This window comes from Centruroides vittatus, unplaced genomic scaffold (genome assembly GCF_030686945.1).
Source record: "Centruroides vittatus isolate TY-2023 unplaced genomic scaffold, ASM3068694v2 contig_352, whole genome shotgun sequence".
NCBI classification, from domain to species: domain Eukaryota; kingdom Metazoa; phylum Arthropoda; class Arachnida; order Scorpiones; family Buthidae; genus Centruroides; species Centruroides vittatus.
In genome coordinates, this window is record NW_027122175.1 from 321,139 (window position 1) to 336,510 (window position 15,372).

General features: G+C 31.2%; 2 protein-coding genes across 3 annotated transcripts; one reads left to right on the top strand and one right to left on the bottom strand.

Moving 5' to 3' along the window:
• Window positions 1-645: 645 nt before the first annotated feature.
• LOC136974636 (speckle targeted PIP5K1A-regulated poly(A) polymerase-like) lies at window positions 646-3,253 on the bottom strand. The gene is made up of 2 exons (XM_067269561.1): window positions 728-3,253; window positions 646-658 (listed from the first exon to the last, which is right to left on the bottom strand). The coding sequence occupies exon 1, from the start codon at window positions 3,078-3,080 to the stop codon at window positions 732-734; it is 2,349 nt and encodes a 782-aa protein (XP_067125662.1). The 5' UTR covers window positions 3,081-3,253; the 3' UTR covers window positions 646-658; window positions 728-731.
• Window positions 3,254-4,040: 787 nt separating this feature from the next.
• Window positions 4,041-14,665, top strand: LOC136974637 (epimerase family protein SDR39U1). Of its 2 annotated transcripts, none has more exons than XM_067269562.1 (6): window positions 4,041-4,109; window positions 10,479-10,585; window positions 13,611-13,696; window positions 13,771-13,892; window positions 13,979-14,125; window positions 14,204-14,665. In XM_067269562.1, the coding sequence occupies exons 1-6, from the start codon at window positions 4,082-4,084 to the stop codon at window positions 14,626-14,628; spliced, it is 915 nt and encodes a 304-aa protein (XP_067125663.1). In that variant the 5' UTR covers window positions 4,041-4,081; the 3' UTR covers window positions 14,629-14,665. The 2 variants fall into 2 exon arrangements, with proteins under 2 accessions (XP_067125663.1, XP_067125664.1); XM_067269563.1 differs by having other exon boundaries at window positions 4,051-4,099.
• Window positions 14,666-15,372: the final 707 nt, after the last annotated feature.

Sequence of the window (15,372 nt, forward strand, 5' to 3'; positions counted from 1 at the left end):
AAGTTTCGTGCGATTTTTTTTTTAATGCGTCTTTTTTAATGCAGTCCCTATCCCCCGCATAAAAACAGGTTTGACTGTATATAACTATAAACACAGATACATATTTATTTCACAGAGAATTCATCAACAACAGAATGATATTAACAATTAGAATTAAATACAATACATTTCACAAATCATGGCAAGGCTGCTGTGATATGCAGTAGCAAGGATGAGTCTATGTTAACATATGAAGAATTGTACAAGTTATATGAATTTAACATGATTTGAAGTAGATCTTGGATTGCTGTTGTATACTTTAAAGATCCATTTGGGTAGTATGCAGCTCCCAGATTTTAGGAATGAGTGTAAAGCTAGACAACAAGTCTATTAAGAACTTTCAACATTGTCATAAAATATATAGAAATGCATAGATGTATTTGTCAACAATTTGTATGTGTAACTTGTTAAAGTCAAATCTCATAAGTAAATTTTGTATAAATCAATTCAAAAATTTTATAACTATAAACATATATATATATCAGAAATAGTTCTTTTAAATCATATTAGTTTAATAATTCTAAATATAATAATAAATATATATAGCAATGTTTATGCTTTACAAATATCTTCATTAAGATCTTAAATATATTTTACATGTAACTTCATTAATGTAATCCTGTAGAAAAAAATACCTTCAATTAGAAATAAAATTTAAAAAAATATGAATTTTATTAATGATACATACCTAATTAACTTCTTGTCATATGTTTAACAAGTAGTTTTGATACGTATGGTTTAATAAAGGAATTAATTTTGTTTAAGGTATCAAAATTTTGTGAAAGAAATTCTGTATAAACAGAATCTGTTCCTCCTATGTACTGTTTTTTGACAACACAGTCAAATATTAAATATTTAATGTCCTTTCCTAGAGATGCAATTATTTTTTGAGATATTTCTTTTTCAATTTTGAGAATATCAGTCTCTTGAGAACAATGATCTTTAGTCTCTTTCTTTCTATTTTGCCAAATTTGATCTTTCACTCTGCATGACAAATGTAATATAATATCATTTCCTTCTTGACTAGAATCTTTTGGAGTATTGATACTGTCACAAATTTCCATATCTTCTTTTGCTTCAGAAGAAACAATTTCCATATTAGTAAATGTACAATTATCATCAACTGAACAACTTGGAATATTAAAATTCATTGGTTTTTTGTCATCACTTTCAGAATAAAAACTGCAATCAGATGTGGTACTAACAATAGGATTTACATATGTTTCGGGATCCATTATTTTTTGTTTTGATGGACAAATATCAATATTGGATTGACTTGAAGAATCGTCTAATCGTCTTTTTCGTGATACTTGAGTTTTATCAAACACATTCTTTACAACTTGACAATCGGCGCACAGTGCAATTCTGAAAATATCTATAATAGTCGAACAAATTAGCATTAACCAAACTGATTTTATATCTTTTGCTACAGATGATGAATTTTTAACTACACGTTTTAACATATCATTTGTAAATTTCACCTTAAAGGAAATATTTTCATTTGGAGAATACCATAACTGATTTTCGAAATTCACAATTGGATTTAATAAATCTAACAAGTTCCACATCTTATATTGGTTATATCTTGAATTAATTATATCGACACTAATCTGTAATTTTCCTTTAAATTCTTCTAGAAATTTTTCATTGATACTACTTCCTGTATTATGACTTAAATCAAAAGGATCTTGTATAGAAATAGGGCTTACTTTAAAAATTGCTTCTGGATCAGACATGAACTCATTTTTACCAACAACTTTTCCTGTTCTAGGACAAATTACATTTAAAGTAAAGTCAAACTGTGCATAAAATTTAAAAAATCCTTCTAATAATTCTCTGATTGATTGCTTATTTTCAGATTTTGGAATTTTACTTATATCTCTACAGAATGAACAGTCCCATTTTTCAATTATACATTCTTTTTCTGCTAATTCTTTTAACTTTAAAACTGTAGGCACCACAGGAGGTTTGAGAGACTGTAAGTAAAAAATACACAGCAGAACAAACGAGTAACTGGTCAGTTTATCTCCAGAGCCAATTAACTCATGATATTTTCCCCAATATCTTAGTGTGATGATAAACGGTCTTATCCTATCTGGATCTAACTGTCCATAAGTATAAAGTAGCATACTATTTTCAATGGTAATTCCTTTACCAACAGTCAAGTCACAATTCACTAAGTTATTTGAAACATTTAGTTGAAATCTCACTAACGGGCATCTGTAACTGGGAATGAATAAGATGTTTTCGATACCTTTAATATATTTTCTGAGAACTTTCTGTACAAATAGGACTTTGGCTGAAAGAGTCAAATTTTCTAAAATTGCCTTCTGGCTTAAAACGTCTTCAATCTTCGGCGCACAATCCTTCAAATTGATTCCATCCATGAAATATGATTCCGGCAACTTTAAGTGCAGATCCAAATCGCATCCCTGAAAACCGAATCCATTTATGCTGGAACCAAACATGTAGACTCCAGAACCCGGGAAAAAATTACTTAAAATACTCTGAAGCATGTTAACGATGCTCTTCCTCAATTTCAGCGAATCTTCGTTCAACGATACTTCGGACTGCAGCACAATTGTCTGTTCCCACACCGATTCGCACTTCGAAAGTCTCCCAATCAGATCGGAGTGATCAACCTGTCTGTTTATCACGGCCATACAAATGGATCGAGGTCTGTTTGGCTTCTTAACGGTCCGTTTTTTGACGATCAAACGCTGACCGAACATCCACTGCGGGCGAGACAGAGCCACTTCGGCCGACGACTCATTAGAAAAGTCGACAAAAGCAAAATGCTTGATGCTGTTGCATGTCACTTTAACAACTGTACCACAACTTTCAAACTTTTGTTTTATATTGTTTTCATCAGCTCTCAATGGCAGATTAGTAACAAAAATACTCTTTTTGGCAGTTTGTTCTTCATGTTCTCGGACGGTTCTTCGTTGAAAACGATTTAAATGCTTCTTCCCTTGTAAATGAGTCTTCATATTCCCTTTGGTTAGAGAAATGCCACAAATATCACAATAACGCTTACCCATGGCGAAACGCGATTCTTATATAAATTTAGCCTATTTACTTTCAATTGTGAATATCATTTTGATTATTAATGTCATAAAACACGTACTATAAACATAAACAATGCATCAAAGTACCATAAGACAAATCATAAACGAAATTCGGTTTCGCTTCCAGTTAAGTAAACAGGTGAGATGCGCCATCTTGTTTGTTTAATATCGTTCGATATTTTTTTTACAAAATGCCAATTAAATAAAATGACACAAATTTATAAAAATTAATTTTAGTTTTTAGTTTTTTAAAGCCGTATTTAATAATAAATTAAAAATTTGTATAAAATGATATTTGATGAATTATCTTTTTTCTTTTAAAAAAATTTCCCAGTCTCTCGGCTTATCCGGAAAAGTTGGTGACCATAATGTGTTTGTAAATGTTAAAAAGAGGACTACACAATTGCTTCTTCTTCTTAATTATTAATTTACAATTTAAAATGTTAAGGCATGTGTTTTAGTGTCAAAACTGAGAAGTTACTGAATAAAACAAGAGTAACTTAACGTAACTGAATTTAGCTTTCAGAACTGTCGCTTAAAAATAAATTTATTTCAAATTGAATTGCCGATATAAAATTACATTTGGTAGCGATTACAGAATTTATTTCGCATATCTCGTAAATGTGCGGGTATTGCCGGTTAAGAACGGACGTTTAAATAGCGAGCCAATGACGCGAACCGTTTCATATAAAACAGATAATATCATTGGCTTAATTATTCAATCGTTTGTCATCTAGATGCGCTTCATGCTACCATTACAAATACTTTATAGAAAAAAAATATATTTTAATTTCAATTTACGATTTTATTTTCTGAATTCGTAAAAATCAATTTCGGATTATTATTAAAAATAATATTTTGAAATCGAAACTTTTTATTTTGATTATTTATAAGAAAAAAAATTAAACTAATGCCGTTAGAGAGCGTTATATATCTCCAGGAGACGGGAAGATGGAGATGACTTTCGGAGCACGATGATGGGGATGGGAACGGTTGTTATTGGTATCGTTTGATATACAGTTTTATAAAATTATATTTTAGAAAATGCTTTATATGTAGTTTAAATAGCACAATTAGAAGCAATCTTGCATTGTTTCGATTGTGATATATCAAGTTGGCGCAATTTAAATGGTAAAATTGCAGCTCTGAATGAGGAGATTTGGACCTTATCATAGCTGTTGGCCATGCGTATAAATTGGAGGGCAAATCCCTCACTCAGAACTACAATTTACCTAATACAGAGTATATATTAGGATGATGATGCTTAAATTTCTAAATTTATAATTGAATCATCAGAAAGTAAATAATAATAATAATACAATAAACATAAATGAAATAATGAGTTCTATTCCCAAAATAGAATATATTCATCCCATCGTTATCGAAATCAATATCCTGTGTTATGTATTGATTTTGATAGACTGCATGGCAAGATTTTTCTCTTTGCTTGACGAAGAAGATTTTTTGTAATGCTATAGGCTGGTGCTTCTTAAAATTTGGTCTGTAGTCCACTCGTGTCCATGACTCACTTATTCACAATACTTCTCTGTGTTACCTAGACAATATTGGACTGACAACAGTATTTTTATGCACTCATCTCTTAATTAAATTAGGTTTACCGAATAGATAGAAATTTTTGGCATGTACCTAAGATATTTACAGATGTGGTATAAGCAGTTTGTCTTGTTTTTAAGTAAGTTTTCAGTGCATAACTTTCAGAATTACTTCTGTAAGGCCCCTTTTGCACGATCTGGTTTGAAACTGTGACTGTGGATAGCCGTAAATAGCCATTGACCAATGATTTCTATGGAATGTTTCACATAATACTGTTGACAATGAAATGCTGTATGTGGCGAGTTTTGTATCAATGGAGCTACGTGTGTTTTTTTTTCTGTATATGGTTCAAATTACTACATATGTCTATATTCTCTTTTGTGTATCATGATTTTTGCTATGCCTATGTAAGGTGAAGATTTGATTGAATTGCTGGGATAAGGGAACAAACACATGGGAGATCTGCCAGGAGAGTATCTCTCCCAGAAAGACTGTACGATAAACTGGCTCTTATTTAAGTATTAGAAACATGAAGAAAATTCAGAAAACTCCCCTGGCCAGCCCTTTGGCAAACCGTGACCGTCTACCAGTATTCAATGGATTTATCCACATGTCTGGCAAGATATGTTAAATTTTCTTTTGATTAAAATGGAGGATTATGAAAGGGATGTTGAATTACTAATGAATTTACTTCAAGAAAGACATTTTTTGTGGGATATCAGTTTAGAATATAAAATCTTAAAGTTTAATATTAAATTGGTAGAATGAATCTTTTTTTAGAAAGTAAAGTGTTATACAAACAATTCAATAATTTGTGAAATATTGATACAGACATACGAAAGTAATTTAAAAATATATAAGCATCCTGTCATTAAATAAGGCAAAAAATGCACCTACTAAACTTCTTTCTACATTCACCAATGTACCCAGTGACCTCATCTGTTTTTTATTTATGTAACAAATATATAAATGGCAAGTTTTCTTTGCTCGAATAAGAAAAACTTAAAATATAGAAAATATTCAAAAATTTTCCCCTCTAAGGTGTTAGATAGATGACTGGCATCACTTTACTGTTAAAGGAAAGTATGATGTACAGGGGCAAGCCACTACTAATTTGAGATGGAGAGCATATATTTTAAATGAAATAAATTAAAGATATGATTAAAAATTGCAGCCTGCATTGTGATGATGTCAATAAATAACTGCTTGTTCAGATGAAAGTTTTCCATGACCTGAGCCATCTGATGCATGGTTGCCATGGGTAGACATGGTTGGATGTTGTGTTTAAGCACTGTCCATAAATTACATCTGCATTTTTCTTAAAACTTTTACTCTCTCGTCTTGTCCATTTGTCAAGTTTCTGTAATTCCCTCCTATTATTGGACATCCAACAAAACTCGAACTCCCGTAAAATCTTTATCACTTTACGAATACTAGATACCATAATTAGAAAAGAAACACAAAAAATTTTGAAATAAAATAAAATGCATAAACTGTATAAAATTTAATGAAATAAATGGACATACACTGAAGTTTGACCCATTCCCTCGTCTAAACCCCTCCCTCCCTTTCTGTGTGAATGTCATTTATGGACAGCCCCTCAGATATGGTTCCTTAGTTATCCATGACAACAGTTTCAAACTGGATCATATGAAAGGGACCTGAGTCATTCTTACAAAAACAAAAATAAACTAAGAAACTATGGATCCAGAGAATCCTTTCCTAAGATATTCTGTTCCAATACTTCCTGCATTTTCTAATTACAGTAGAGCATCGATTATCCGACCCCTGATTAACTGACTGCATTCTAGTCGGCAAATTCAAATGTCCACTAGTGATGTGGCGCTACAATATTTAGTTATGTCTTGGCTACTTTAAAATTATTTTTGTTAAATTTTTGCATGTTTTAGCTGGCAGCACTGGCTTGACCATGAAAGGGAGGCTAGTATTTAAACCAGGCCTAATACACTATACTAATAATGTATTTTTTCATACTTTTCGGTTATCCGACTTTTCAGTTATCCGACCAACCCCAGTCCCCAATTGAGTCAGATAATCGATGCTCTACTGTATTTATAAAAATTGATGATAAGTTAAAACCAAAAAATGGGAACAATATCCTAAAACAGTATTTAAAATTAGTGTTTTTCTCTTTACAATAGGAGATTACAAATGCTTGTATGGCATAAGGTTGATATATCTATTTAATCCACAGAAGTGTGGTTGCATGGTACAGTACATCATGACAAAATTAAACTGTTTATACGTAGGCTGTTTTTTTCAAGCTTCAATGGTCCATAAAAAAAGACAGGTTTAAATAACAAAATGAATTTATTACCAAAGGTTAGATACAAACATGGTTACTTTTTGACATAATCACCATGAATATTGAGACATTTGTCATATCCATGGACAAGCCTTTCCATCCCCTTGTCATAAAATGTTGCCACCAATAACTTGAGATGGCCGTAATGTTGTTTTGAAGATCATCATTACTCTGGAACCTCTGCCCTCCTAGCCACTTTTCCTGTTCAGAAAAGAGGTGGAAATCACTTGGTGCTAAATTGGGGCTATATGCTGGGTGTTTAAAGGTGGTGTAGACTTCCACCTTTCAGACTTCCACCCAGCTTAAAACTTTTTAATGTGTGAAGACTTCCACCTCTTTCCTGAACTGAAAACCTGTGGCTAGCAGGCAGAGGTTTGAGACTAATGACGATCTTTAAAACAACATTGTTAAGGCCATCTCAATTCACTGGCAGCAACATTCTATGACAAGGGATGGAAAAGCTCGTTTACAGATATGACAAATGCCTCGATCCTCACAGTGATTATGTCAAAAAGTGATCATGTTTGTACCTAACTTTTGGTAATAAATTCATTTTCTTATTTACACTTGTCTTTGTTTTATGGACCATCGGAGCTTGAAAAAAAACCACCCTCATATATGTATTTGGTAAAGTTTCACCTAATAAACAATTATTATAATCAATTTTTAGGTACAAATGATCAAAACCAAAGATGTAAAGAAAAATTTGGAGCAGAATGTCTGATGATGGTCCATTCCTACACTCAAGATTCCTTTTTTGTGTGTTTGCTTGTATTGATATGGCCTTTAAACATAGCAGAATATTTATGTCTGGTAGAGAGAAAATCTTGCCAAATGTGTTTGAATCTTTTAGTTGTTCAATGCTTCTGTCTACTTTTATTCCAAAGTAGCTCGGAGAAAAGTTTTCCAAAAACAGAGAGAGAGAGAGAGAGAAATAGTTTTGAGTGAAGAGAAATTTTTACACAAATACAACAGAAATATTAAGTGTATTGTGAGGGGCTGGCCGGGGGTACAGAGTTTAGAATATACTTGTATACCACTTAATAGGCTGTCCAGTCAGGTAAACTGGCCCTCTTGTTGAAGGATGGCGATTTATGAGTGAAAAATGCAGAGACTAGACGATCTCATAATCACCCTTCTCCTAATGTCAGGATTCCTGACACCAGATAGTCAATTTTGCAGAATAACATGCATAAACATTTATTAAATAGATATCTGTAATGTCCAAGCCGAGTGACGACGTCCAAACAAAATCATAGGAGGGTCTACTTCTCTATACGAGTGGAGACTGTCGCGATATGATATTCGATCGAGAGAAATCGACAAGCTCATTTTTATAAACAATAACAATATTTAATTAAAGTTAACTGAAACAAGTACAATAAAATACAAAATATTGAGATATCGGATTATACTACTCTAGGCTAATCTATACATGTGAGAGAGAGAGTTCACAATTCTAACATATTATACTACCTTCACAGTATGAAGCTTATTCTTGTCTTCAGTTGACTTTGCATTCATTATATTGGGAGAAGATTGCCACCTATGGGGGAAAGTAGTCCCTTCTGTGATTTTGTACGGACGTTGTCACTCGCACATCACAGATATCTATTTAATATATTTTTGTGTGTGTTAGTCCGTGAAATTGACTATCTGGTGTCGGGAATCCTGACGTTAGGAGAAGGGTGATTATGAGATCGTCTAGTCTCCGCATTTTTCACTCATAAATCGCCATCCTTCGACGAGAGGGCCAGTTTACCCGACTGGACAGCCGATTAAGTGGTATACAAGTACATTCCAAACTCCGTATCCCTGGCCAGCCCCTCACAGTATTATATTTAAGTTCTATGATTTATTTTGGTTTTCTATATTATGAATTGATCGTAACATATTCTTCTAATTTCTTATGTATGTTTAACATTTTTGCTGCCAATTTATAGGGTTGTAATTTGAAAAAATTGTAGACCTATAAATTCCCACTCATTCATCTGTCTTTTTTTAATCTCAAGAATGGAGTTACATATATGAAATCCAAGACCAGATATGGAAATCTTAGGGGCAAGAGGCCCCAATTAACTATATACAGACTTCCGATGCAAACTGGAAGTCAAGTTATTTCAATTCAAAACTTTCCTCCCAAAAGCAGTTAATAGATGACTTGCATGACTCCACTGCTAACGGACAAGTATGAAGAACAGGAGCAAGACACTACAGTACTAATTTGAGGTGGAGTGTATAGATTTTAAATGAAATAAATTAAAAATATGATAAAAAATTGCAGCCTGGAATTGTGATGATGTCACAATAAATAATTGCTCATATGATTTTGCATCATTTGGATGCCAGAAGTTTTCAGTAAATTATGCATGTGCTATTTCTTGGATCTTGTCTCTTACACTTCCAGGTAGTAATAAATATTTTAGAGATTTTATTTTATTGCTTGGTTTGTTGCATACCCAGGACATATTTAATTATAATGGTTTTTTTGTCATTTATGTCCTCAAGTAGGTGCCAAGCTTTTGTGTCATCATACATAATTCTATGAAGATTACTTTGAAATGAAAAAATATTTTAGTTTTAATTTTTGTATAATGGTGATGTACTGTATGAAAAAAATGCTGAATTGACACATTCAGTACTACTATTTTGCTACCACTATTGGAAAAAAAGCAAAAAGTGTTAAAAAAAAATATAGTTATATTCACACTATAAATTCCCACTGGCGTCTGTCTGTCCTTTCTGAATCTCAAGGACAGTTAGTCAGATGAAAGTCGAGACTGGATATGGAAAGCTTAGAAGCAGGAGGCTCCGATTAACTATAAACGAACTTCCAGTTTGGAATGGAAATTGCATTATTTCAATACAAAACTTTTCTCCTGAACAGAGTTAGTTGACCAGCATGACTCCATTGTTAACAGGAAAAGTATGATATACAGGGGCAAGACACCACTAAAATTAAGAACATTGTGATGATGTCACAATAAATAATTGCTGGTTTGATTCTAGATGTATCATTAAATCTATTCTATATATATATATATATCTTAATAATGTCTGCTTTTTATAATATGCAATGAACTAAACATTAATATTTGCAGTCTATAAATAGAGTTATTAGATAGATTTGAATCTGAGACCTTGGTAAGGACATCAGACTGCCATTCCTAAATCAGATTCTCAGAAATTTAAATACTTATTCAATATAAAGAATATTGTTTAATTAAAATTAACACACAATTAAATTGCTTGATTCTTAATTAATGACAGAACACTGGATTTTTTGATGCATAACATTAAACTGATTTCTATGTCAGTTTGATATCGAACATCACAGTTGCTACCTAAGTGCACTTTTATACCCTCTTTCTTAAGCAATACCATACAATTTTGCTGATAAGTTAAGATTATAGAAGAATATATTATTACAATAAGTGTTTTTAAATTCATATTTGAATGATGATACTTAATAATAGTTAATTATTCTTCAGGTGGAGGAAGCGGTTTTATTGGTAAGGCACTAAGTAAAATTCTGAGAGCTAAAGGTTATGGCGTCGTGATAGTTTCTCGCAAACCGGGACCCTTCTCTATGACATGGGTAAAATTGATGCATTTATTTGAGTTATTTAGTTTATTTTTTTATATTTCTAGTCAAATAAAGCTTAATTATAGTTAATACAGTCAAACCTGTTTTTATGCAGGGGGATAGGAACCGCATAAAAGAAAATGCATTAAAAAAAATGCGCGAAACTTCACCAGTGGCTATAAAAAATAGTTTTCGCAACACAATTAAAAAAATATTTTTTTTTTATGCGGAGAATAGGGACCGCATAAAAAAAGTCTCAGGTAGAAAATAACTCGAAACCGTACGAAATAACTAGGAATTTCTTTTTTAACTCCTTGGGCCTTTTTCTGCAACACCTAATGGGGAAAAAAATCCTCTAAGAATTTTAATTTTTATATTAATTAATTATTTCCACTTAAATACAAATCTAACATTAAAAAGTTAAAAATAATCGTTAAATAATGATTTTATTTGATAAATATAGCTGCAGGAAGTGTTATTTCATTTAACAAGGCCTGAAATTTCACACCTGCAGTCTAAAGCTGGAGGGGGGCTAACTTACCGCATCTGTTCAAATATAACATAATATTTATGGTTTTTATGCTATTAAAATAAGAGGGGACCGAAATAAACATATGAGAAAAAAATTTTACTGAATAAAAAATGAAAAAACCTGCTGATGTCATAGAAAACAACCAATAGAGTTTTTAAAAATTTTAAAGGAGTCAATTATGTTCCAATTTGATTGAAATTTTCATATACCGCACAAAAAAAAAATCGCACAAATAAAAATCACACAGAAAAAGACTGCACAAAAACAGGTTTGACTGTATTTAATTTTTATTAGTCATTTACATAATATAAATTTTTGAAATTTTATAATATCAATTGCCGGGTCCCAGTTAACCAAGATTTGTTTAACTGAGGTTCCACATTATCCAGGATGAATTTTAGAAGGGTATTTTGTCAACAAATGTTTAATTTTTGTGATGTCAACTCCTTCCCCACAGAGTGGAAGTCTTTCTTCAAACTATAAATTTTACTATCCTCCCCTTGTCTTATGTCACCTCCCCTCTGCACATGTGTTCGGCGATCCCTTGTTTGTTTCAGCATTTGGGGGATTAATTTTGCACTTTTTATAAAAATTTTAAGCAATGTTTTTGCCCATGTTGAATGGACAAAAACATTTGCACTTTTTACAAAAATTTGCTGGTTTATCAGTTTAGTGTTTTTAATTTGTCAACAAAGACAAGAAAATGCAATACAATGGGGTTCATTTCATGAATCCTGGATGAATACTTTGTTATCTTGGCAGTATTTGAAAGGGTCTGAAAAAATTTTGTAAAGAATTTACTCTGGCAACGTCTCATAACAATACAAATTTTAAAAAAACAAAATAAATTTTAATTGTAATCATCATAAAACTTTGAATTTTTATTTGATTCAGTGTTTTTGAATTTTGTTGATTGCTTTGTACCAAATATTCAGAGTTATCTGAATTCTTTATCTCCATTACATTGGATAATTGGGACCTTACTGTATAATTAAATTTTATTATATTCCATAAGTAGGTCATTAATTTAATTTCATCACACACAAATACATACATGTATATTATTAGAGTGGTCCTTACATTTATCTTTTTTAATTAACTGATCAATACAAACCACATTATTGAATTTAGAAAATGTGTTCAAAATTGCAACATTTAATATGGATTTAAAATTGGTACATATGGTTTCTTTTCATTAATAAATGCCTTTGAAAACTAACAGGCATGACACATCATAATTTTTTTTGTATGCATTGCCATTACATTCTATTATATAAACATATCTCTAAAAATTAAATATATAAGTTAGTACAGAGTAATAATGTCAGATGTAGAGATTCCAGTATGGGAATTCCTGGAAACTTTGTTGAGCTTTTAAAACTTTAAATATTTTATACGAATTTGCAACTAATACCTGTTTTCATTCTTGATGAACTAAAATTGTCATATAAGCTGTTGTGCATGCAAAAAAGGGCTCAAAGAGACTTTCAGGATGATTTGACAGTGATGTTTTTCACAAATACTCTTAACATATCTGTATATCGTTCGGTATTTTGTTCATACTTTTTTTTTCAAAATATTATGTTGCTATAATATTTTTAGAAATATAAAGAAATTTCAAAAATTGAGAGTTTGTGATTTTTGCTCTAAAAATCTGAATCTAAAAAGAACTAATAATTTTTTTATGGAATCCTAATATGTCAGTTATGTTTTTTGTTCCATCAAATGTGAAATTTAATGTTACGTATATATAAAATGATCTTTGCCAAATATTAATCTTTTTTTCTTTCCTTACATTAAAAATGTTTTCATATTGATCCATTAAATTTGTAAAATATTTCAATAAATTTTACTGGCATGTACCAATGTTATCAAAAAAAAAAATAATAATAAAAAAATGAAGACATGGTGGCTGCATTAAAAATTACATAAAAAAGACTACAATGTCTTCATTTTTTGCCACGTCCAACAGTCTTCCATTGCAGAGATGGCCTTATATTAGAGGCTATGCCCCTGCAAAAGTATGCAAAACAGTTTTAAAAAATGGTTGTCTCTGCAATGGAAGACTGTTGGACATGGCAAAAAATGAAGACATTTTAGTCTTTTTTACATATTTTTTAATGTGTAAAAATCATTAGCCATTTTTTAAAAGATAGTGGCTACAGTTTGTGGCAATTTTAAGGCAAGTATTTTATATAAAGTAGCTCTTTCAGTTAACAGATGTTTTATTTTTATTTAATTTTGTTTTATTTTTAAAATTAATTCCTGTATCCCAGTATTTTCTGGGAAATACTCAATGGTATTTCCCATTTTCAGGAAATTTTGGAAACCCTTGTCAGATACAACCAATGAGTGTTTGTTAATCATGCAATACTGGCATGCAAATTAATTTTTGATGTGCTCACATACCTTGGTTAAGTTAAACTTAAACATGCTTAAATCTATGATAAAGCACTATCTGCACCATTTTATTTATGTAATAATAATATATTAAAATTACTTTAGTCAGAACTTTCTGATAAAGGTCTTCCTGAAAACTCAACAGCAGTCATAAGCTTAGCCGGACAGAATGTTCTTGATCCAACTAGGAGGTATTTATATAATTATGTTTTACATATATAAAATATGTTTATGTAAACTTATTGTAGAATTTATTCTTTTACAGGTGGACACCTGGTTTCAAACAGAATGTTTGGTCAAGTCGTGTTCACTCTACACGCTCCTTAGCTGAAGCCATCAAGAAACTTCAGACGCCACCAAAAGTTTTTGCATCCATTTCAGGTGTAGGTATGAAATTTATAAAATTATCATAAAATAAAAATGAAATGTTAATACTTTTGATTAAAAATTACTTTATAAATGTATTTTTTAAGGTTTTTACAAACCTAGTGAAACTGAAGAGTATACAGAATACAGTGCGGGAGGAAATCATGATTTTCTTTCAAGGCTTTGCAAAGATTGGGAAGAGGCAGGAGAATTGCCAAATAATATTAATACACGAAGAGTGGTTGTTCGAAGTGGCAAGTGATCTAAAAGGATTTTTTTTCTTTTTTACAGAAAGTTACAATTAACTTTATTTTGTATGTATTCTCATACAGGTGTCGTGCTTGGGCGGCAGGGTGGAATGATTCAACAAATTTTCTTGCCATTTTATTTTGGATTAGGTGGACCTATCGGAACTGGAAATCAATTCATGCCCTGGATTCACATTCAAGATATCGCTGGAATTTTCTTGCACGCAATTGAGAATGAAGTAAAAGGAATATTAAATGGTGTTGCTCCAGAAATTATTACAAACAGAGAATTCACCAAAGCTTTTGCAGCTGAGCTACGAAGACCCGCCTTGATACCGCTTCCGGTAAAAGTATTAAACATGGCCTTTAGCCCCGAGAGAGCCATAATGATGACTGAAGGGCAAAAAGTTATTCCACAAAGAACACTTGAAATGGGCTATAAATATATTTTTCCAGACATTAGGTCGGCATGTAAAGAATTCGCTCATTTGATCTACAAAAAGAAATGAGCAACTTAAGAATAAATACATAATTTTGTATTTTAAACTGTAGTTTATTATTATTTTATTTAAATAAGTGCTTTATAAAACTTGAATTTCTTTGTAAAGAACTTGCTCTTAATTTAGGTTAATAAATATTTTAATAAAATGATGAAATAATTTCAAGTTTGCATTTTAGGTTATATATGAATATGTAAATGAAATTTCTACAAGTTACACAATTTTATTACATTGATTGCAAGAAGTTCAATTAAAATATCCCTCTTGATCATTAAAGCTATATACAGTTGACTCTGCATAAGTCGACACCCTAAGGGGAAGTGGAAATGTGTCGAGTTATCACGTTCGACTGTATGTAATTTCAAATAATTGAATAAAAGTGTTTACGTTCTCTATATAATCATTGAAAACACATTTCCATAAGATGCATATTAAAGGAAAGCAGATAAATTCAACAACTTAAAACATAGCAGTATTTCACAATGAACATACAATGAGTTTCATCTTTTCATTTAGCAAGAAAATGGACTTTTCCAATAAAGATGCATGGCAAACTGACAAGACTATAAAATGTTTTTTGTACTTGTTAAAATGCATTTATATTTTTTGAAGTATTAGTTATGATAATCAGTGTTTAATTGTAAGATATCAGGTACTATTGACAAACTACATCAGTCACATTACTACTTCTGACTTCTAAACAGAATTCATGAGAAACTGTGTGAGAAGTTTGGTGACTTGTTGTGCTACTTT